General features: G+C 37.6%; 1 protein-coding gene across 2 annotated transcripts in view; it reads right to left on the reverse strand.

Moving 5' to 3' along the window:
- OFD1 (OFD1 centriole and centriolar satellite protein) overlaps positions 1 to 23,581 on the reverse strand; it is a 45,866-nt gene that overhangs the window by 13,826 nt on the left and 8,459 nt on the right. For both annotated transcript variants that reach the window (XM_032226493.1, XM_032226492.1), the window contains exons 8-18: positions 23,111 to 23,284; positions 21,279 to 21,385; positions 19,171 to 19,290; positions 15,368 to 15,441; positions 15,184 to 15,275; positions 14,883 to 15,072; positions 13,683 to 13,813; positions 13,388 to 13,499; positions 11,617 to 12,189; positions 10,321 to 10,453; positions 9,580 to 9,680 (exon numbers count right to left, since the gene is read on the reverse strand). In XM_032226493.1, the coding sequence (XP_032082384.1) occupies positions 9,580 to 9,680; positions 10,321 to 10,453; positions 11,617 to 12,189; positions 13,388 to 13,499; positions 13,683 to 13,813; positions 14,883 to 15,072; positions 15,184 to 15,275; positions 15,368 to 15,441; positions 19,171 to 19,290; positions 21,279 to 21,385; positions 23,111 to 23,284 (1,807 nt within the window). The remainder of the gene's footprint in view (positions 1 to 9,579; positions 9,681 to 10,320; positions 10,454 to 11,616; positions 12,190 to 13,387; positions 13,500 to 13,682; positions 13,814 to 14,882; positions 15,073 to 15,183; positions 15,276 to 15,367; positions 15,442 to 19,170; positions 19,291 to 21,278; positions 21,386 to 23,110; positions 23,285 to 23,581) is intronic.

Consider the following 23,581-nt stretch of genomic DNA (forward strand, 5'->3'; position numbering starts at 1 on the left):
GAAGTGATTTGTAACATACTGTGAGATCCTTTCTTTGTATTAAACTGCTGACTAGCTTTCGTTGAACTTTCCTAATAAAAAGTGTTCTGGTTTAGCCAGAAACCACCATTTTCACCCAGTCTGCAGTGTGTGTGTGTCTCATTGCCAAAGCAGCCTAGGAATTAGAGATTCGTGAAGTGGTCCATCGGATTGTGAGAATGCTTGTATCCTCAATGCAAGCTCACTCTCGCAAGTGGTGACCTCCGACGTGATCCATTTTACAACGCCAGGAGTCAGTCGAGGTGCGACGCAGGGAGGCCCGGACAGGTCGAACGGACTTTCAGCGTGCCCAATATTCCCATCTCTTACCCAGCGCACTTTTCGTAAGTATGGGAACAGATTTGTCTAAGGGGCGGGAGGCCCACCTTAAGGAAACAGGACCCCTGTCCAGAGAGCAGAAAGCTCACCTTAAGGAAATTGGACAGATAATTGGAGCTCATAAAATTATATTAAAGGATAACGGAGACACATTCACGCTTTCCAAAAAGCAGGCAGATGAATTAACATCTCTAAAACCCACTGCCCCTCCCAAGTATGAGGAAATAACAACAAAGGCTATAAGGGAAGAGAAAAGGGAAAGCAAAGAGGAGATTTTAAAACAAACTCCTCAAGAAGAAAAATCTAACACCCCAGAAAAATCTGATATCCCTCCTAAATATGAAGAAGTAACAACAGAGATTGTAGAAAAGATAAAAGAGGAGATCAAACAACAGGCTCCTCAGGAAGAAAAATCTAATATTTATCCAGTTTTGAAAAGTACTGAGTGCTCACTCGGTCCCCTCACTGCAGGAATGCAAAAAAAGAGAAGTGGGGAGGACGTGAAACTGGAGGACTTAAAATTAATGGCTGCCTTTCCTGTTGATTTTGCAGGACAAAATCCTGCGTTCACCCCCTTGTCACATAATGTTTTAAAAGATTTAAAATCAGCCATAACAACTTGTGGATTATTGTCTCCATATGTGCAAGGTTTATTGCAGAGTTTGTCTGAAAATTATGTTTTATTGCCAAATGAATGGTACTCAGCAGCAAAAATACTTTCCACTTGGCAGATCGTCACGGAATGTTTAAAAACTCATGAACAAGCCGTGATGGGGGGACCAGACACCCCCCTGCTATATTTGAAAACCTCTTTGCTAAATTCACACTCTCACTCTGAATCCAAGGCTTTCTTTTCCCTTGTATGTATGCCTTTGAAGCTTCTCAACGTTACGCTTCTGTCTGTTTCACAGTCGGGAGATTAATTTTGGGGCATTCGGCTAGCCCGACACAAAAGGCTGCCTTTTATTTTCCTTCTCATTTCAATCTTTTGGCAAGTGAATCTGCCAGGCTTTTCCTATTTTCTTCCGGTGATCCCGGCTACCTTTCTTCCATTACCCCCCACGATGTCCCTCTTACGATGTCTCTCCTAGTCTTTCCTCATCGTAATTTCATGTCTCAAGGAGTTCTTGTTACTCCTTTCTTACTGACTCATCTAATTTTTCTTTTGTTGCTTTAAGCACATTTTTCTGCCTGAGCACCTGAAACTTTTTCACAGATGTTTCATTTCTCAGAAACATGTACTTTTTGCAGCTCTAATTACAAAAGCCCGTGTCAGATCTGAATTGGAAAAAAAAAAAAAAAATGTTTTTGTGAGTGCATGAATGTGTGCCTAAGTTTTTGTGCACCCTCAAGGTAATTGTAGTTAAGATATTTTCAATCCAAAAGACAGGGATTTTAAAGTGTTCACTTTTATAACAAATTTGCTGACTTTCTGGCCACCATCAGATGAAAATTGTTGCAGCTGTAATAGTTGTCTTTTAAAAGAAAAGTAAGAAATTTAGTAAGTAATGAGGTAAAGCCTGACTGAATGGGAAGACCTAGGTAATTGGACTTGATTACTTTGATGTAATGTCTGTTAAAAAAAAATCTTAGGTGTCCATCCCAGGTTCTGTAATTAAGGCACGTATCCGACCGGTTGTTTTAAAATTGCATGTTAATTTGTGGGGGAGAGATTTGTTGTCTCAGTTTGGGGCAACCCTAACTTTGGAGTAAGGTAGAGAAAGAGTGAAAAAAAGAGTGAGAGAGAGGTAGAGAGAAAGAAAAGAAAGTGAATAGAGGTAAAGAGAAAGAGGAGAATTGAATTAAATTGATGTTTTGAAGTTTGTAAATAGGCTTTGGCTTAAAGCCGTAAGGGTGAGAAGAGTAGTTAGGATTTAAACTGCTCTCTGAAATTCCTCGCTGTTTGAAGAATGCATGACAAAGGATTTTGCATGTGAAGTTAATTTACACAAGCAGTTTGATTGCAGTGTTAATATATATTAAATGGTAAAAGTTGGTATGCACGTACTTTGATTTCTTTCATATAAAGAAACAGTAAGTTGCAAAGTTGTTTAATGGTATGTGTGTATGCCTTTGTGTTATCATTTCCAAATTTGTTGAGAGAAAGCATGTTTAAAGAGCAGGATAGCCGTTTGTAGAATTGTTCAGCCCTGAGCTAACTTAAAGTGATTGCATGCGTGAGTTCCACCCCCCCTTTTCCCCCTGAGCCTTTCCTTGGAAGGAAACAGGAGAAGGGGGGAGAGAGAGACGTGTGTGTGTAACTGCTTTCAGACCTAGAGGGAGAGAGACAGTAAGAAAATAGAGCTCATTGGCTTACGTATAGCTTTTTGAACTGATGGTAATGAATGTTTTGTATTAAGAATAAATGAAATGGACCCTTTAATGAAACTTACATTAAAAAACAATGACCCAATTTGGATTGAACAGTGGCCCCTCCCTATTGTTAAATTAGAAGCCTTAAAAGAAATTGTGCAACAGTTGTTATTAGACAAAAAAATAGAATTGTCAAATAGCCCTTATAATACTCCTGTATTTTTAATTAAGAAAAAATCAGGGAAGTGGAGAATGCTTCAAGATTTAAGAAAGATAAATGAAGTGATTTGTCCCATGGGACCCCTGCAATGCGGATTACCAAATCCTAATATCATTCCTCAAAATTATGCTTTAACAGTTATTGATTTAAAAGATGCCTTCTTCTCAATACCTTTACATAAAAAGGACAGAGTATTATTTGCATTTACAATTCCTGTACTAAATTATAGTGAGCCAACAGTAAGGTATCAGTGGAAAGTTTTACCCCAGGGAATGCTAAATAGCCCAACGCTTTGTCAATATTATATTAATAATATTTTAAAACATTTTAGAGCCAAGTATAAAGGTATCCTATTCTACCACTACATGGATGATATCTTGCTAGCAATAGAAAAGAATGCACAAAATGCATATTCACAGGTTTTAAAGGAGATCATACAAGATTTTAATGATAAAGGATTTAAAATTGCTTCAGAAAAAATTCAAACTATGCCACCATATTTATATTTGGGACATAGAATCATGACATCTCATGCCTCACCAGTAATTCCAAAACTACCTGAGATGGATAAATGTAGTTTGGTGCAGTTACAACAATATTTGGGTTCAATTAACTGGGCACGTCCTTACATGGGATTAACTACGAGTCAATTACAACCCTTATTTGCATTGCTGGCAGGAGGAAAGGAGCCTGCTGCTATACTAACCATAGGGGACAAAGAAAAAGAGTGTATTCAGGTGATTGAGGCAGCCCTAACAAAGACTTGGGTGGACAGGATGGTTTCACACGTTCCTATCTCAGCTGCTATTTTCAATACCAAAAACTTGCCCACAGGGTGTTTGCTGCAAACACAGCAGAACAAAGTGTTAGTGATTGAATGGATACACTTAGCAAACAGCCCGGGGAGAACAGTTTCAACAAAACCTCTATTGTTATCCCAGATAATTATAAAGTTAAGAGAGAGAGCTCGAGCTGCACTGGGAACGGATCCAGAAACTATTTACGTCCCATATCCACAACCTTGGTGGGAAAAATATTTTCAAATATCAGATGCACTTCAATTGGCCTTAAGTGACTATTTGGGGACAATTAAATACCACTATCCCACAGATTATAGGTTTTTGTTACTGAATCTACAACATTTACAATTGACTTCCTTACAAAGTAAACTGCCAATTAAAAATGCAGTTACAGTTTTCGCTGACGGAACTAAGAACAGAGGTGCATGTGTGTATCAAATCTCAGGACAGTGGATAACTTACCACACGCACCCTCAGAGTTCAGCACAGCGTTCTGAGTTGGCTGCATCCATATTAGCATTTGAGAAATTAAAAGACCAAACATTTAATTTAATTGTGGATTCATTGTATGTTTACCAAGTGATTAATAACTTGTTTGATGCCTATCTTTCACCAACCCTAGATAAGCAATTGTTAGATATGTTTTTACAGTTATAGCAATTAATTATGGATAGAAAATTTCAATATTTTGTGGCTCATATTAGGAGTCACCAGTCACTTCCTGGTATGCTAACAGAGGGAAATGATTATGCAGACAAAGCCGCTAGGGAAAGTTTTGTTGGATTTGCAACTCCATGGGAAAGCCATGAGTATTTTCATCAAAATGCAAAAGCCTTAGTGAAGATGTTTGGAATTTCAAAAACTGAGGCTGTAGCGATTATCCAGCAGTGCTCAACCTGTAGCAGGCAAGGTAACGCAATTCCTATGAGAGTTAACCCCCGAGGAATTAAACGATGTGAGATATGGCAAATGGACGTTACACAATACCATTCTTTCGCACCCTGGAAATATATTCATGTCACAGTGGATACCTTTTCAGGTTTTATTTTTGCAAGCCCACAGCGGGGGGAAACAACCAAACAAGTGATCAACCATTGTATGCGCTCTTTTTCAGTTTTAGGAAGCCCCCTGGAGATTAAAACAGATAATGGACCCGCATACAGTAGCGCTGCATTCGCTACCTTTTGTGATCAATGGAAAATTGTCCATAAATTTGGAATCCCATACAATTCCCAAGGACAAGGAATTGTAGAAAGAGCAAATTTAACACTAAAAATGATGCTTGATAAACAGCAAGGCCCCTTTAAGATAGGGCTGCCTGAAATCCAAAACCGTTTAAGTAAAGCCTTATACACACAGAATTTTTTGAATCTTACAGGCTCACCCATAGCTTCCACAGCTGGGGAAAGACATTTTCAGCATAGCGTAGTCTCTCCCCGCCCTCTTGTTTATTACAGACAATTGCCAGACCCTCAGTGGAAGGGCCCAGTGGAGCTCGTTACCTGGGGACGTGGATACGCTGCTGTGCAACTCCCGGACAGAGTGTTGTGGGTTCCTGGAAGATGCATACGACCGTTTCATGAGAGACCAGTAAAAACAGATGATAAAAAGGATCCCGAAGCAAGCCTATCCCTTTTGTTTCAAACAACAGACGACTAGAATTGCTGCTGCTCCCACTGTTATTCCTGTGAGCTGTGCGTTGACTGCAGGATCCCGTGTGACATTGTGATAATTGAACAGTATCTTCAGAAATATTTTAACTACACCGATCCCTCCCGTATCACTACTGAACTTCGTATCACACCAACAGTACAACAAACTATTGACAATCCTTTTTATAACCATTATCACCAAAGATCTATTGACCCCTCTTTTGATATCTAGTACTCAAGATGAAAATCCATCCGGAACAGGTCGTTGGCCGGTCATATGTTCCCAGAGTACGTCAGCCCCGATGCCCATTTTTCAGAGGACCTTCGCCTGGACAGGAAATGGGATTTTGGGATCTTTGGGCTCTTCCGATGTCTTGTAAGCATTTTCTGTTGCACCTTTTGCTGATGATGTTGGGGATGGGAATTGTGCTTTTAATTATATGGGGGGCATGTGAATATGAACGCAAAAATAAGAAGGGAATAGTGGAGGATATTCAAGAAATTCCTTTCACACACAACCGCTCAAAAAGAGCGATCATTCCATACTCCAATGGGGAAAACTGCAATTCTCAAGGGATATGCATCTACCCTCACAATACATACGGAGAAGCCAATACACAAGTTACCTTAACTTGTTATTTGAAAAATCCAGCTGCAGCGTGTTTAATTACATGGCAATTTTTGCCTGCAAAATTCAAAAAGGCAATCCAAAATGTGAGAGGTATTTCACACCCGAAAGAGAATGGCTGCTCTTCACATATTAGAATAAAAATTACAGAGAATTCTATAGGTTGGTATCAATGCACACAATACCAAAAAGGGTTACCTAATAAAATAATAAAAACAGAAGTAACCTCAAGAGCAAGTATAAAATTTCCCCCAGTTAGTGAGTGGTTCTTAACACTATTGAGTTATCAACAAGAGATAGGAGGAGACAACTCTCACCACCTAACAAAAAGAGAGATAAAAGAGGACATTTGCACAGCCTGTTTACAAAAAACCAAACAAGGCAAAACAATTTCCATGACCTTAATATATTATACTATGAAACCTGAATGCAATGGAACCTTAATACCACCATGCACACATAACAATACACAATACAATCAATGCTATACACCAAATGGGATACAATGTTATGAACCAAAAGCGGTAGGACCTATAACAAGTAGCATCTATGTTTATGGCTATAAAGGAGGATCTAGTTTAAAACATCAATTTCTTACAGCACAAAGATTATCAGGGTACATAGCCCATAATGTTTCAAAGGGAATGGCACCCATTACTGTTTGTTTTGATACATGTTTAGCAATTGCTATAGGGCAAGGAACAGGATCCGCAGGGGTAACCTGTGGAGGACAGTCGTGGGAACAATCATATATCCAAAACCATAGATATTTATTCACTCGCTCGACACTTTCAGCACATGGAGGCTATACCCAACCAAGTGTATATTGGTATACAAGTGGCTATGGACCTAACAATTTCGATCTTTCTATTACTCCAGTCACTACTGATTGTCAATCCCATCACTGCACACCACTCTGCCTTTCTGCGCAGGTAGCAGGTACTTTAGGCACCCGATACTATCATTATGGTATTGGTATAGATAAAGCAGGAAAGGATCCTTATGGATACATCATTGTAAAGACTGAAGCAACGAAATTGACAAATCAACCTGTAAAGTTTTTTTGGAGTTATGAGCAGGAGATTGCTAAACTTAACGATCTACCTACACCTCCAAAAGCAAAAAATATGTTTATTAATTTGGCTCAAGAAGTTGCTACAGAACTTATGTTAAAAAATTGTTTTGTATGTGGAGGAACCACTATGGGAGATCGCTGGCCATGGCATGTACAAGAAGCAAATTATACTGAAATAGCTCAATGGAAAGGGAACTTCACCTTTAATAACAACTTCAATGAAACCTGGCAAGTTACCTCTCATATAATAGGTCACATATGTTATACCAGAAATAAAAATAATCAGACTAAAAGAAATAAACCTATGGGATTTTTAAAATGTTCTAATGAGTGGGAAAATAACACTTGGGTTTCACAAACTAATATGACCAAACCTGAAAACTCATTGCTGGAAGTAACTAAGTTATGAGGACTTTCAGACCCTGAAAATGATACTATTGTGTGGAATTCACCTGATGGGTTATATTGGATATGTGGTAATTTTGCCTATAATATGTTACCCGCGGGGTGGTATGGGTCATGCATCTTGGGGGCGATTCAACCATCATTCTTCCTAATGCCTATAGAGAAAAAACAAAAATTGGGAGTCCCTGTATATGATACTCTTGAAAGACGTAAACGTACAATAGATCTTGCTAAAGGGATAAAAATAGGTAACTGGAAGGATGATGAGTGGCCCCCTGAGAGAATTATTGCATATTATGATCCTGCGACGTGGGCACAAGACGGATCGTGGGGATATAGAACGCCGATATATATGATAAATCGCATTATTAGATTACAAGCTGTATTAGAAATAATTACAAATGAAACTGCATTGGCATTAACTAAGCTTGCAAAAGAAAGTGTATTGTCAAGAACTTATATTATGCAAAATCGTTTAGCCTTAGACTATTTGCTCGCTGCCGAAGGCGGAGTGTGTGGTAAATTTAATCTTAGTAATTGTTGTATACAAATTGATGATTCTGGAATTGTGATAGAAAAAATAACTCGAACTATGATACAAACTGCACATGTTCCTGTACAAACTTGGAAAGGCATATTGGACACTGACGGTTGGCTTGGAGGTATTTTTAACAATTGGAAGCAAGGTTTATTTTTTATTGGGATGATATTCTTGGGATTAACCATGTTGCCATGCATAATACCATTATTGAGATCCACTATGCAGAGTATTGCGGACGCGACTATCCAGAAGCATCACGCATTATTAATAAGTGTCAATACATCAGAATTAATAATCCCTGGATATCCAATGGAAGGGGGATTTGTGAGAAAGAAACAACCCATGGCAATTGCTTCCATTTAAAAAATAAAAAAGGAGGAGATGTGGGAAACTATCCCATAATTGGCTGGGTGAAATTAGCTGGGATCAATAGGATAGGATAGAATATCTCAATATCTATCTGGATCAAAAGATCCCAGTGAACATTTGCCAAGAGCCATATGGAAAGAACAGTCCTGGGAAAGCTTTAGATAAGGAAGCCGAATTCATTTCGAGTGTCTATGTGAATAGCAATACACAGATACACACAGAGATGAGAGGCCTCTATTATCTGAGATATATACACACAGAATTAGCCTTGCATCCTTTTGCCGCCTCGTGTAACAAATCAGTCATTCCCATATGCCTAATGTAGCTCTCTGTATGATTTACAATTCCTACCTCCCTTATCAAAAGTACCTTTTGTCCCTCCTCCCTGCCCTTTCTGCCAGAATGTGTAATCAAGAAGTGATTTGTAACATACTGTGAGATCCTTTGTTTGTATTAAACTGCTGACTAGCTTTCTTTGAACTTTCCTAATAAAAAGTGTTCTGGTTTAGCCAGAAACCACCATTTTCACCCAGTCTGCAGTGTGTGTGTGTCTCATTGCCAAAGCAGCCTAGGAATTAGAGATTCGTGAAGTGGTCCATCGGATTGTGAGAATGCTTGTATCCTCAATGCAAGCTCACTCTCGCAGGTATGTCTTATACTCCAAAAAATATGGTAACTCAAATCCTACCTTCCATTTTCATTTAATGTTCCTATTGTACATTGCATTTTATAATTTTTCAGACAGATGTTTCTATTCTTTCATCCCCAAATTCTGACATTTATTATTTCTCTCCCACAATACTTTTTTGACCTTGATTTAAGCTTTCAATAATACTCTGACAGCTCCATAGATTTTACTTATTTCCTTGGGTACCGGTTAATAATATCACTAACACTATATACCGCTTAAGCCAGGAAGAAGCGTTATGCTTCTCACATATAAAACCAGTTGTACTCTTATCATTATAGATACATGATATTAATTCTCAAGCAATAGTAAACTCTAGGGGATGTAGGCTGGTTTTCTATCACGTTTCTATCATGTTAAAGAGGCAGAATATATATCTTCCAATTAAAAGGAATTAAAAGACATTTTTTGTTTATCTAAAAGAAAGTTTAAATATTACCAAAAGCCAAAAAATGATCAAATTTTTATGCTCATAAGCATAGACACTGATTCTCAGAATTAAAAATCTTACAATATAAAAAAGAAACTTACAATCACTAATAGGATTGTGGTTTCCTTGGTCTTCATCCAACAACTTGACAGGATTTTCAGTGTTGCTAATATTTTGATGATTCTCTAATTCTTGATATAGACTAAAAAAAATAAAATTTGATTTAAGAAAACTATAGACTGCAAAGCTAGTCAAATCTGGAAAGAAAATAGATGTAAAGGAAATATATGCCCATGTGAATTACTGATACCTTAAGCTGATATAATCATTTTCAATTGAAATTGTTTTGTCCTGCTTTATAAACACTCTAAAAGAACAGTTGCATATATTCAATGCAATGGGAAGGGAGGATTACTAGAATATGAATTGCCAAGACAAAAGTATCCCTAAGAATAGTTAAAATGAGTAAACCAAATGAAGCTGACAAAGAATAGTCTGTGATATTTTACCAACTCTGAATGATAAAGATGACTCATGGATAACCTCAAATTATAACTAGAGAAATTTAAGCATATTTCCATAGTCTAGAGAATAATGTATATAGTATGGCAAATACAACTATATTAAGTATCAAATACTTCAGCTAAGTGAATTTCCTGAAACAACCTGATGTTGGATAACCATTTGTCTGAAGTGGTGTAGGGTTTCCTGCCTAAGCAGGGGTTAGACTAGAAGACCTCCAAGGTCCCTTCCAACTCTGTTATTATATATTATATATAACCTTTGATTAAGAGTAACTGAAAAAACAGGTATCATTCGGTTAAAATTTCTAAAACAATTACCTCAACTTTTGTTTGTTAGGAAGTGGGGATGAACAAGCTGAATCAAGAGATGCACAGTCTCCTATTCTTAAAATAGGAGACAGGGGCTGATTAACATTCTCAAGAGGAACCGCAAGAGACGAGCCAGTGATATCTACAAAGCAGAAGTCAACTGTTTATTCTCATACAATAGTCTTACTCAAGCAACATACCTGACATACCTCCTGAATGATATATTTTAATGGCTAAACAATCCTCAGGAGACAAGTAAAATGTCAAAAATATTCCAAATGTAATACTGGCAAATCTTTGATTTTTTAAAAAATATTCTTCAATTTGCTAAATGAAATAATTCCAAAAAAATGAGTTGAATATTTTATATTAAGGAATGCATTTTATGTGAAAAATATGTAGTGGGCCTTCTGTATATTCTTTAAATGAAACACACACCCTGGACAAGCAGAAAAAATGAAGAATCATTAGAAGATTGTTCATCATGCTAAACAGTGGAGCAAAATAGCTTACAGAAAATGCACATGGCTCATGATGGCTGAAAAACTGCAGAATAATTTAAAATGAGCACACATGCAGGTATTATTGGTTCTGGAACATGCATGACATTTTGAAACATTGATACACTATACACTAGTTGGAAGTAAACATTTAATTGTGAAATAAGACAGTAAATTATTTGTATCACTTCCTTAATTTCAACTTTAACTAGATGTATATATTAGGCAACAGAATTTATTAAAATTGAAACACTTTAAAGATAGTTCTTGATTTATGACCAATCACTCAGCAACTGTTCAAAATTATAGCAATTTCCTAGAACTGCTTACAATCCAGTTCCAAAGATCCAATGTTCATGTGATTGCATTTTGGTTGCTTGGCAACTTTTTTTCCAGAAAAAAGTCATAAATTTCTGGTTCCTGGTACAAAATATCCATAGAATACAATATAAAGGTTCATTTAAGGATGGCAGTTTTTGCTTAATGGCTTTGCTTAATGTAAAAAATAAAATCAGGCATGGTCATGTGATAACCTACTTAATGACTGCCACAATTTATGACTGTAATTCTGGGCTCAATTACATTCCTAAGTCAAGAATTACCTATATGCAGTGATTATGTGAAGACAAACATTCCCACACTGCAGGAAGTGTATTGCAATAGTGCTCCCATTCCACCACTGAGTGGGAATTTGGAAATAATCTATGAAAGGGAGTAATAAATTATGACATCAAACCTTGAAATTAATGATGATTGCAACTCACACCAAAGCAACCAAATTTCATAACTGTGTCCAATTGCATACCTTCATTAAACAGATTTTTACTGATGTTCCGCCTTGCTTTGGAAGTAGGAGTAGAAGAGAGACGCCTGGAAGGTTTTTTGGGAGTGGCACTAAAACGAGTCTCACTTCCTGGTGCCCAGGTATAGCTTTTACTCTTTTGAAAGTGAAAGGAATGTTCCTGAGACAATGAATTCTCCTGTGTAGAACTCTTTCTTTGCTGAGATGCTAGGATAGAGTTACTTGGTGATTGGGAAGATGATGGGATCTTTGTTGAGTCAATTACTCTTTGAGTGACTTTGTGCTGGTAATTCCTGTAGGCCTCTTCCAAGTATTCAGCTTCTCTTTCCAGTTCTTTTATCCTAGCTTTTGTAGTAGCTACAAATTCTAAGTCAGAATCTGGTGATGTGTTGAATTTTACAATGTGATTATTATGACTAGGACCTGAATTCATTCGAACACTGGTCACAGGCTGAGTTTTCAAGAAAGCCCGATCTATATATATATCATGTGGAACAACTTTATCATCAATCAAGTCAATGACTGAACGATCAACCAGAGAAGGCTTAGGATTCCGATACACCTCATTCTGTAGTGCTAGATAACCAAGAGTTTCATATAGAAATAAAAAAAAAATATTTTAAGAAAAGCTGTAAGTGTGAATGTTGATTTGGTCATATAGTTAACACATAAACATAACCTGTGCCTTTGAAATCTATCTTAATATCTTTATATATATTTTTTCTACACCCAAATCCAAATAGAAAAAAATTACCCAAAGTCAGGGTGATGACACAAAATTCTAAATAAAACTGAAAATATCATAGTCATGGTAACAAGACATGTAATGTAATGTAATGTAATCCTTTCATAGATAAAGGCTGCTTCTACTCATAGCAAGGGAAGCTCCCTCATATCTTAGTCAATACCTGAGAATCCCTTCAGCTCATCCTCTTTGAACTAACACATGAAGGGTCTGCAGTGAGAGGAAAGACTTGAAAACTCTGCTTGGAAAAACTAGCCATTAGCCATTAGAATCTATTCTGGGTGCTCTACGAATCAACCCTAAGATTGAATGAAAGCAGATTTAGTATTCAGCAAAGTTAGTTAGTTGACTGTGCCTTCAAGGCACAAAAAGAAAAAAAAACCATGCTAATAAGTTTTTAATACAGCATCTTTCCCCCTTTCTTCAAAGTAGTTTGGCATAGACTTTTGCAAAGGTAGATGCAGGCCCAAAGTCCTGTTTGTGCAAGCTTATGAACACAAAACTTTCAAAATATATACTCCCAACAACTACCCAGCTCTGCTTTGGACACAGGGTACTTGTGCTGCCCCAGAACAGTACAGAATTTTTGTTAGTTCCTTTCATTTCTGTGTTGGGCAGACCAATAAAATCTTAAAAATCAAATGAAGAACTAAACTACAATCTGAAATGTTAGAAACCAGAGAGCAGTTTTGAATTATTTCAAAATTAATTTTTGGAAATAAGGAAGCTATCTTTGAATTTAAAAGACCTTTTATAAGAATTGCTCCTAGCCCAAATTATTTCCCAAAGTCCCGTAATGAGGTGGTGTTCTTTGCAATAAATAATTATATCCAAGAAACAATACTTCCTTTTAAAAGGGCAATCATTCATTATGCATATAACATTTCAATAATTATATTTTCTTGCTATTCAATTAATAAGTTGTGGCAAAAAATAATCTACATGTTTAAATAAAATTCCCTCAAATTTGTATCAAATAAAACAGAAAGAGTCTTGAGTTTAAAGGCAAAAAGATGTGAGAAATCAAACCTGTCTGTGTTTGCTTCCATTGTAACTTTAATTCTTCTATCTGTACATTTAACTTCCTGATGATATTTTCATAGTCTGACAACTGAGCCTTTAACTGTACACAGTGTTCCATCTGAAAACATTACAAAGAAAAATTGACTTAAAAAAACAAAGGAGTTATTTACAAATAAGACTAATAACAACTCACCCTGGAAGCTAGATTATGCTTACATTGCCATTTTTCTCTACTGAATGTTTCAGACAGAAATCTGTTCAAAAATTATTTGAACCATCTGTAAAACACGGAAAAACCTACCTCCTTTTGTAACTGTTTTTCCAAGACCTGTTTGTGAGTTTCAGATTCCCCACATTCAAGCATTTTGGCATGTTCCATTCTTCTTAATTCTGCCTGAAGGACCTTAAAGTCAGATGACAGACGACTCAGTTCTGTAAATTTAGGAGACTAAAATTATTATTTTTTAAACCACATCTTGCCTTCACTCTGAAATATCATATTCAAGAAAATATATTCTGTCATGTATCCAACTTTATTTTTAGCTTTATGATGTATGGATAAATTATTTTTCAGTATCCATAAAAAAATGGTAACGTATTTATTTCTAGACCAATTACATATAACATAAAAATACAACAAAAACATCTCACATACGTAGAAAAAACCAAAATAAAAAAATAATGTAGCAGATTTACTGAAGGGAACAGGAAAATTACACTGACCTGATTTAATGTAAAGAAAGAAATTTGAGCTACTGTATATGAGTTTTTGTCTCTTGGCCCTACCATCAAATTTGGGTATTGCTTAATATTATCTTTGCCTGCAATCTTAGTGTAAGAGAAATCTGAATGTTTTAAATATGAGGCAGATACACCAGGTAAAACAAAAGTATGTACTTTCATGACTGCTAAATAAAATATGGCTAAGAAGCATATAACAATATGTGACAAACTAACAGGAAGAATGAGATATGCACCTCATCTTCTCTGCCTGTAAAATTTTATTGCAGTAATTATTTTAGGCTTGATTCAAAAGAATGATACTAGATTTAACCTGGTCACTGCTGCATATATAAAATACAAATAAATATGTTTCTTCTTTAACAAAGGTTCTAAATATTCCCTTCAATTTCCTAAAGATACAAGAAATAAATATTTTAATGATTTGAGGAGAAAAAAAGAAGTCATTTCCCAAACTCCTTAAAGATATATGAGATATAATTGTTGTGCATGCAATTCTCCCCAGAATTTAGAATACCATGACAGAAAATCACGCTTTACAGGACAATGTTAACTACACTTCAGTTATAATGCTTCTGTACTTTTGCTATTGCTTCCTGAAACACTAAAAACATCAACTCTTAGGACAGAAGTACAACAAGAAAGAAAACAAGTATCTCACATCCAATGTAATAATGCTATCATAAATAGTACAAAATTATGGTATCTCTATAAATCCTTTCCAATAAAACATCAGTTAGAGTATTAGAGTCACACTAACTGTCTTGGAGCTGTAGGTTTTCATTGTGTGCTTCCTCCAGCTGCTGTTCAAGTAGTTTATTTTGTGCTTGATACTCTATTTTCTCCTCTTTCAGTGTAGAATAATCTGAAACTTCTTTCAGTTTTCCAGTCAACAATTCATTCTGTTTGCTTAGTAATAAAACTTGAGCCTTGACTGAATCGATTTCCCGCTAGAAATGTTAGAAATAAAATTATCAGACTTGTTCAGAGATTTATAGAATATTCATTTAGCATGTCTATTTCAGAATATGCTAAAATTTCTGTATTTAAATTTCAATTACCTCAAGTTCTTTTGCATGCAAAACAGCTTGACTGAATTCTTTCTTTTTTGAATTAAGCGCAACAGTCTCTTCATGCAAAAGCATAGCCTTTTCTAATCAGAAACATAAACAGTTTTAGATTAAATTTATTTTGAAAGTAGATTTACAAGACCAAAAGTTATTTAACTTTTTTTTACTAGTTTACCTTTTTGTTCTCTCTCATTTTCAGCAAACTTTTTTGTCCTGGCTATGAATTCTTCTTTTAATTCAAGTTGATAACTAGAAATAAAATAACATGTTGGCAACTGCTGAAGACTTAATGTGATGGTAAAGCTAACCTTAGGATGCTTTTGAATCAATCTTGGCTCTTGTTTATTGCCTGTTCTAGTTCTTACTAATTTTTATATCCAAAAGAAAACAATGTTGAAGAATGGAAATTTGCCAATCTTCTTTTCTATCATAAAGTGAATATTAGGATGAATACATTTTGAAAAGAAAATCAACCTGGACACACAGTACATCAAAAACCTACATACAGTACATGTATCACTACCTACATAAAAGTTATAACCATCACTCACAACAAAAGGGAAGCATCATCAAAACTCTTAGTAACTGAGGCAGAATTGCGGCTTCTACTTCTAAACGATTGCTTTTTAAACAAATTCATATCATCCAAATTTAAGTGTTAAATTCTGTTTCAAATCTAGACTTCAAGCAAGTTGTATTTTCTAATACTATATTTATGCCTTTTTATTTCTTTTATTTCTTTGCTTTACATTTCAATCATTTTTATATTTATTTATTGAAATAAAAATGCATTGTGCTCAAAACTTAGTGAAGTTTAATTCTTCATAAATATGTCTAGAATTGTATTTTGGGCTTTTTGCATCAAACTGAATATGAAGAAAAGTCTCAGTATGTCTGCATATTCGCAACAGCAGCATATTCTTTTAATCGTAGTACTGGCAGGTAAATAAGGCGACAAGTTTTATTATGGGTTTAAGTTTTTGAAAAATCTACTAACAAATTAAAATCCATATCCTTCTGAACAGTGCCCATTACTACAGTCTGAGCAAGCAGCATGAAACACATGCACTCTTGACTGTCAAGAATACCAAAAGCCTACTTACCCTTCTTCTTCCACCTCCCTCTGACAAATATTTTCATAACATACAAATATAATCCAACATTTTTTTCTCTTCTTGATGAGGTGACTTGCTCTCTACACAGGCAGTCCTCTTAATGAGCAGGAATGTTCTTCTATACAGATACTAGTTACTCAACGTTCGTAATTGGGACCAGAATTTCCATTACTAAATGATGTGGCTAGCAGGCACACATCACATGACTGCATTGCTTAACAGCTGCAGTTTCAGTAGTTCTGAAGTTCCTAAAGAAGTTAAGTTGAGGTCATTGCCAGGACTGCACTGTTGTTAGGTGAGGACCTCATGCTTCTCCTGCTCTGCCATGCTCATCTCCGCTTCAACTCCCCCCACCCGCCTATTTCCATCCCCATGTCTGCCCTTTTGGCCATCTTGAACTCTACCATCGCTATTGTCTTACCCTCTGCTAACCCCGTTTGTCTGTACCCCACCATACATTCTGCTTCTCCTGCCACTCTGGCTGAATCTTTACCATCTTATTCCTCCCACTGCTGATGAAGCACACCTGGCCTGGACCTTTGTGCCTTGTGAAGAGTCACACCAGGCAAACCTCATCAACAGCAGAAGGAAGTCAATTGCAAATTTGGGGAACCCCCTGCAGGGTAAGGCTGAGGAGTATGTTCAGTTCTTGGCGGACAAAGTTGCTCGGTTTCGATCGGAACTGGACTCCACTCTTGCAGATCCAGCCGAGACACAAGGGAATGACTTGGCAGACCATCTCTGGGTTGAGTTCCAGGATGTTGCCTCCGGGGATGTGGACAAGGCTATGCGAGCTGTGAGCGCCTCCACCTGTATACTGGACCCGTGTCCCTCTTGGCTGGTTGCCAACAGCAGAGAGGTGACACGAGGCTGGATCCAGGCGGCTGTTACCGCCTCTCTTCGGGAGGGGTACCTCCCCACCGCGCTTAAGGCGGCGGTGGTGAGGCCCCTCCTGAAGAAACCGTCCTTGGATCCAGCAGTTCTTAATAACTACCGTCCAGTCTCCAACCTCCCCTTTGTGGGGAAGGTTGTTGAGAAGGTGGTGGCCTTGCAGCTTCAGCGTACCTTGGAGGAAGCTAACTATCTTGACCCCTTCCAGTCTGGCTTCAGGCCCGGTTACAGCACAGAAACCGCTTTGGTCGCATTGACTGATGATCTCTGGAGAGCCAGAGATGGAGGCCATGCGTCCATCCTGGTTCTCCTTGACCTCTCAGCGGCTTTCGATACCATCGACCATGGTATCCTTCTGCGACGACTGCGGGAGGTGGGGGTGGGCGGCACTGTTCTACAGTGGTTCTCCTCCTACCTCTCGGACAGGTCGCAGTCGGTGTTGGTGGGGAGGGAGAGATCGTCCCCGAGGCCCCTAACCTATGGGGTGCCGCAGGGCTCGGTCTTGTCCCCCCTGCTATTCAACATATACATGAAACCGCTGGGCGAGATCATTCGGAGGCACGGGATTAAGTACCACCAATATGCGGACGATACACAGCTGTATCTGTCCGCCCCGTGCCAACTCAATGAAGCGGTGGACGTGATGAACCGGGGCCTTGAAGCTGTTAAAGACTGGATGAGAGCTAACAAACTGGTGCTCAACCCGGAAAAGACCGAGTGGCTGTTGTGTTTTCCTCCCAAAAATTCGGCTAACGTCCCATCAATCAGGCTGGGGGGGCAAAATTTATACCCCTCAGACAGGGTCCGCAACTTGGGAGTCCTCCTGGACCCACAGCTGAGTTTTGACCATCATTTGTCAGCTGTGACCAGGGGGGCATTTGCCCAGGTTCGCCTGGTGCGCCAGTTGCGGCCCTACCTGAACCGGGAGGCCCTCACAACAGTCACTCGAGCCCTTGTGATCTCTAGGCTGGAATACTGCAATGTGCTCTACATGGGGCTGCCCTTGAAGAGCATCCAGCGACTTCAGCTAGTCCAGAACGCGGCCGCGCGAGTGATCATGGGCGCACCACGGTTCGCCCACATAACACCGATCCTCCGTGAGCTGCGCTGGCTACCTGTTGATCGTCGGGTGCACTTCAAGGTCCTACTTACCACCTATAAAGCGCTCCATGGTAGTGGATCTGGCTATCTGAGAGACCGCCTTCTGCCAATTACCTCCCTGCGTCCCATCAGATCGCACAGGATAGGCCTCCTCCGAATTCCATCCGCCAGTCAGTGCCGACTGGCGACTACGCGGAGGAGAGCCTTCTCAGTTGCAGCTCCGACGCTATGGAACCACCTCCCCGTGGAGATCCGTACCCTCACCACAGTCCAGGCCTTCCGCACAGCCCTCAAGATCTGGCTATCCCGTCAGGCCTGGGGATAGGATTTACTCTCACCCCGCCCGAATGTTGAGTGAATGTTGTGTTTTATGGTTAATTTTTTTTTTTTTTTTTTACTCACGTTTTTCTTTTATGTCTTGTCTTGCACTCCCTTCCCCCATTGTTGTAAGCCGCCCTGAGTCCCCTCAGGGAAAAGGGCGGCCTATAAATGTTCAATAAATCAAAATCAAATCAAAAATCAAATCAAATGTCAGCTGGGAACAATGGGGGTGAAAGGGAGATTGACATATTGGCAAGGCAGTAGAATCACTGGAGTGTAGGGCATCCAAAAGGGCAGAGATGGGGGGGATGGGTAGATGGAAAGAGTTGAAGTGCACTCTGCGCTCATAAATGCGGGTCGTCTGCCAACATCCAAAATTTGATCATTTGACCCCAAAGTCACTGAAACTGCCATAACTTTAGGGATTGGTTGTAAATGCCATTTGTTCAGCACCAACATAACTTCAAAGAGTTGCTAAACAAATGGTCATTAAGCAAGGACTACTTGAATACATGTTTAAACATTTTCTACAAACAGGCAAATATATTACTTTAACAGCTCATTCTTCAACTTCTGATCATATGTCTCCTCAATGCTCTTCACATTATTCTCCCGCCGATGAAGTGAATCTTCAACAGTTTTATTCTTTGATTCTTGAAGTTTTTGAGCTCTAGGAAAACAGAAGAAAATGTCTGGTTAGCATCAGAAATAAGTGTGTTCAGGCCTCACAGAAATGGCAGGGACACCTTTTTTTGATACAACCACCTCCACCAGTCTTCTCTGTTGTATCAATATGACAGAATGCATAGAATGCATAAAAATAAATATTCTCTTCAAGAAACATTTATGATATTTGTTAAGACTTACAAAGCAAATTCCTGCCTTTAAATCAAAAGTGGTGAATAGCTTTTCCCTCTTAGAATCAACCAACAGTAGATGGAACAAGTAATCAAGAAATATGCCTAACACTCAGTGGAGCAATCATGAAAAATATTGGAAAAGATATTTAAATGCAAGTAATATGACTATACCAATAAAGATCAAAATTGTGCAAACCATACTGTACTGAAGCAAAAATTGGACTTTAAAGTGGGATAGAAAAATTATAGCTCTCAGCTTATGAGAGCAATTAGAACCAGAATTTTCATTACTAAGGGATACAAAATCATAATGCTCAACTGCATTGTTTAGGAAGGGCAATCTCTGCAGTCCTGGTTGCTATTATTAACCAATCTCACGTGTTAAATGAGGCAACTTCCTGCTTGCTTCCTACAATAAAACTAGTTTAAGCCTAAATGAATTTAAATATAAAGTTAAAGCATGATATTCTTCAAAGCATAAAAATATGAATGCAAAATAACATAGGATGAAATGCTACTGGCATCTGTATGTCTGAACACTTCATGAAAAACATTTCTAATGTATGACTCAATAAATTAAATAGCAGAAACACAGAGTAACAGGGAATGACTATCCTTCTAAAGATGTAATATTTATAGCAATATAATTTCATCTGTTTACCATTTCAACTTAAAAGAATCCTTTGAATAATAATAAGAGGGAAATACACTTGCTAGATCCAAGTCTTTCTAAAAGCATTTGGGGAAACTACAGAGTTAATTGTTTCCCTAACATGTCTGGTATAACCAAAATGTATGCAGTATTCAACACTGTTTGAATAGTTTTTGTTGTTGCTCAATTGTTAAATCCTGTCTGACTTCATAACCCATGGATAATAGCATGCTAGCCCCCATCTTCCACTTTCTCCTGGAGTTTGCCCAAATTATGTTCATTATATCAATGACACTATTGTTCAATAGCACTTATTGTTTATAATATATATTTACATAAAAGTTTAGTCAGAGAATAGAGAGTACATGCCTAATTTTGTTTACATGTTTTTAGTGTTTGATAGAAAGGTAAAGATTAGAAAATCATTTCTACATTTCTGCTACTGAGAGGAAGCAATCAATCAAAAATCTAACCTTGTATACAGAAGAAGAAATCCAGTTATACATAAAAACGTTAGTGTACTAGAGGCCTAAACAGATACAAAAAGATTAATTTGCACAAAAGGTGGGGACAAAGAATCAAGAATCAGAATATAGATTTAGTCTGAGGAAGAACCATCTAAGCAATCTTGTTTTTTGAATCAAAAATATTATCCAGTTTCTGCTTATTCTTTTCATGAACTTCTGAAATGGAAAGGTTGCTTATATTCTTTGATTGCTTGATTTATTGCATTTCATAATATAGACCAACTTCTTTCACATCTTCTCCATTTTATGCAGTTTAAAATGTGGATTTAAACATGTTATACAGTATAATCCAGAAAAAGATTCCTATGTTAGGGAGGAAGATATATACAATAGCATAGAATGGTTCCTCAGCAGACTTTCAAGGATCTTTGGATTGTTTCTTAATAAAATGAATCAAACCTTTTTTGTCTATAATAGGGCTGTCAAACTCACAGCCCATGGGCGTCATGCACTGGCCACACCCATGCCAGTTTTAGCAAAAGTCATGATACATCATGTGATGCCACTGTGATCATGCGAATTTGACACCCCTGGTCTCATAAAGTGTGACATTTAGAAAATTAAGATAGGAATCACTTCACGAAAGAAGTATTTCCATTAATTATTTATTAAAACTCACATTTCAAAAGCTTCTATTCTCTTCTTCAATTCTTCCTCTCGGCTTCTTACTGTTTCAATATCTTTTAGTAAGGTTTGTCTTTGCAAGTAAATTTCCTTTGCATCAATCTGTTAGGAAAAACAGTTTGGGTGATATATCCCTCAAAAACAACAATTTGAAAAAAACAGGGTGCGTTTGTAATACCAACTTCCATAAGTTCCTACTTCCTTCACTGGTTTATTGATAAACTAAATACTTGGCACAAGAAGATATGGAAATTGCAGCTAAGGTGAAATAACAAGTATGAAGACGGATCAATGAACATGAAACAATGAATTTCAAACCACATAACAAAAAAAAAACCTCTGTCACTCGGGACAAGCAAAACATTTTAAGCTTGAAACAAATATTTCAAGTAGTTTGAAACACATCTTTCACAATGTCATGTACAAAGTAAAGTTGTTTTGCAATTCTCCTCTCTAAATGGGCTAGTTAGGCTTAGTCAGGTGATCTGGGGAGGGAGATCTAGAGGCATTTTAAGGAACACTGCTACTCATGGGATTGTAAAAGATTCATTCTAGAACTGATTATTCTCCAATGATACTGTGATGCTGCATGACTGTCCAAAAAATGTCATTCCTGTTGTAACTAGAAAGAGAGAGGGAGAGAGAGAGAGAAGACAATTCTGTAATTTCTTTATCTGCATCTCTTTCAATCAACCTATAGGAGAAAGGAAGGGTATACTCCTGTTTGAATTCAAGGAAGCATGGGAAAAAGATGAAACAAATGCTTGTAATAAAACCTGTAACGACCTGCCCCAGCTGGTCCCTCAGAAAAGCAAAACTCCTGACTCCATTGAATTGAATCAAAATAACTTTTTTCTGAGAGAAAGTGGTTGCAGTAAAGTTAGGAGGAATCTCAAGGTCCTGCTTAAAGCACAAAGCAATTCTTCCATTTCCCCAAACCCAACTCCCCTGGACCAGTCCACCGGCAGCCAATGTGATGCCACAAGGATGATTTGAGATGTGCCAGGTAGATAACAGGTCACTCTCAGAGTATGATGGCCTTGGAACCAGGCTGGAACTGGCTGGGAGAGAGTCTGCTCTGACTCTGAAGACAAACCCCCTCCCAAATTCCCAGGTGGTTACAGCAAAAGCATCCCAAAAATGCCAGCCAGCCTCCCTCCCTCCCCACCAACGGAATGGCAGGACTCGATGTGGACCTGACAATTTGTCAAATACTGAGAGGTTAGTATTTCATACTATGTTCTACCTATTCTTGTGATCCTGTGGGGAAATTGGAACAAGAGGCTTGTTCTGCATTCTTATTTCAAAAGGTTTTCAAAGTTTTCAAGCCATTTTAAAGTAAGCTTTAAAAAGATTCCCAGAAATTTTGATCATGAGGAAAAATTAATAGAATTAATTTTAAAAAGTCCCAAATGTTTGAAATATTTCATGTTTTCCCAATGCACTGGAACAATCCAGACTGGATATTTTCTTGCAAGCCCAAAATAAAATATATTTCCCATTTCTTTCACAACTCTGTTTATCAAATATAGGCCATTAGCTGAATAAATAAATATATCTTCATTTTTCCCTGTACAAACTGAACATTAGTAGCATCCCACATAATAAACCACAACGTGACATGTAACCCCATTGAAATTGTCTTAAAAATGAGTATCTAATGCACCAGTAACCGTGTGTGACATCAAAAACCAAGGCAAAATATATGTAATTACTTTCAGAAACTTTCAGAAAGAACTCCTAATATTGGATAATTCACCAAACTCTTTCATTGCAGAAAATTTCAAAGGATTAGTAACTATGTAGGTTTAGTTTTTTTAAAAATACCTCTTGCTGTTTATGAAGTCGCTCAATAGCATTTCTTTCTCGAGAAGTCAGAGCCTCTGACTTGGCCTGATGATCTCTTTGAAACTCTTTCCGAAGTTCTGAAATTTCTTTCTGGGATTTTGCCCTTTCATCCATTTTGATTTTGGCAATTTCAACATCCTTGAAGTGTTGTAACTGTAACATTTATAAAACAGAAATTGAAAACACTGAAAACAGGTATGCCGGCCAGAAATTCAACTACCTTTTCCTATGCTTCAAGGGTACTGTTCATCTAGTAATTTCTTTACATTCCTTAATGATATTAACATTTATTCATATGGTATATTTTCAAGTTTTGAGGGAAACTTGAAATAGCAGTGTTCCCCTAGAATTAACAAAGCCATTTATCTTAAAATGCAGATGTTTAGGGAATATGTTGGAACCTTAAATTATTTATGCTTCATTTACGCTCAAGAATGAACATACAGTATT

The sequence above is a fragment of the Thamnophis elegans genome, chromosome 11 (genome assembly GCF_009769535.1).
Source record: "Thamnophis elegans isolate rThaEle1 chromosome 11, rThaEle1.pri, whole genome shotgun sequence".
NCBI classification, from domain to species: domain Eukaryota; kingdom Metazoa; phylum Chordata; class Lepidosauria; order Squamata; family Colubridae; genus Thamnophis; species Thamnophis elegans.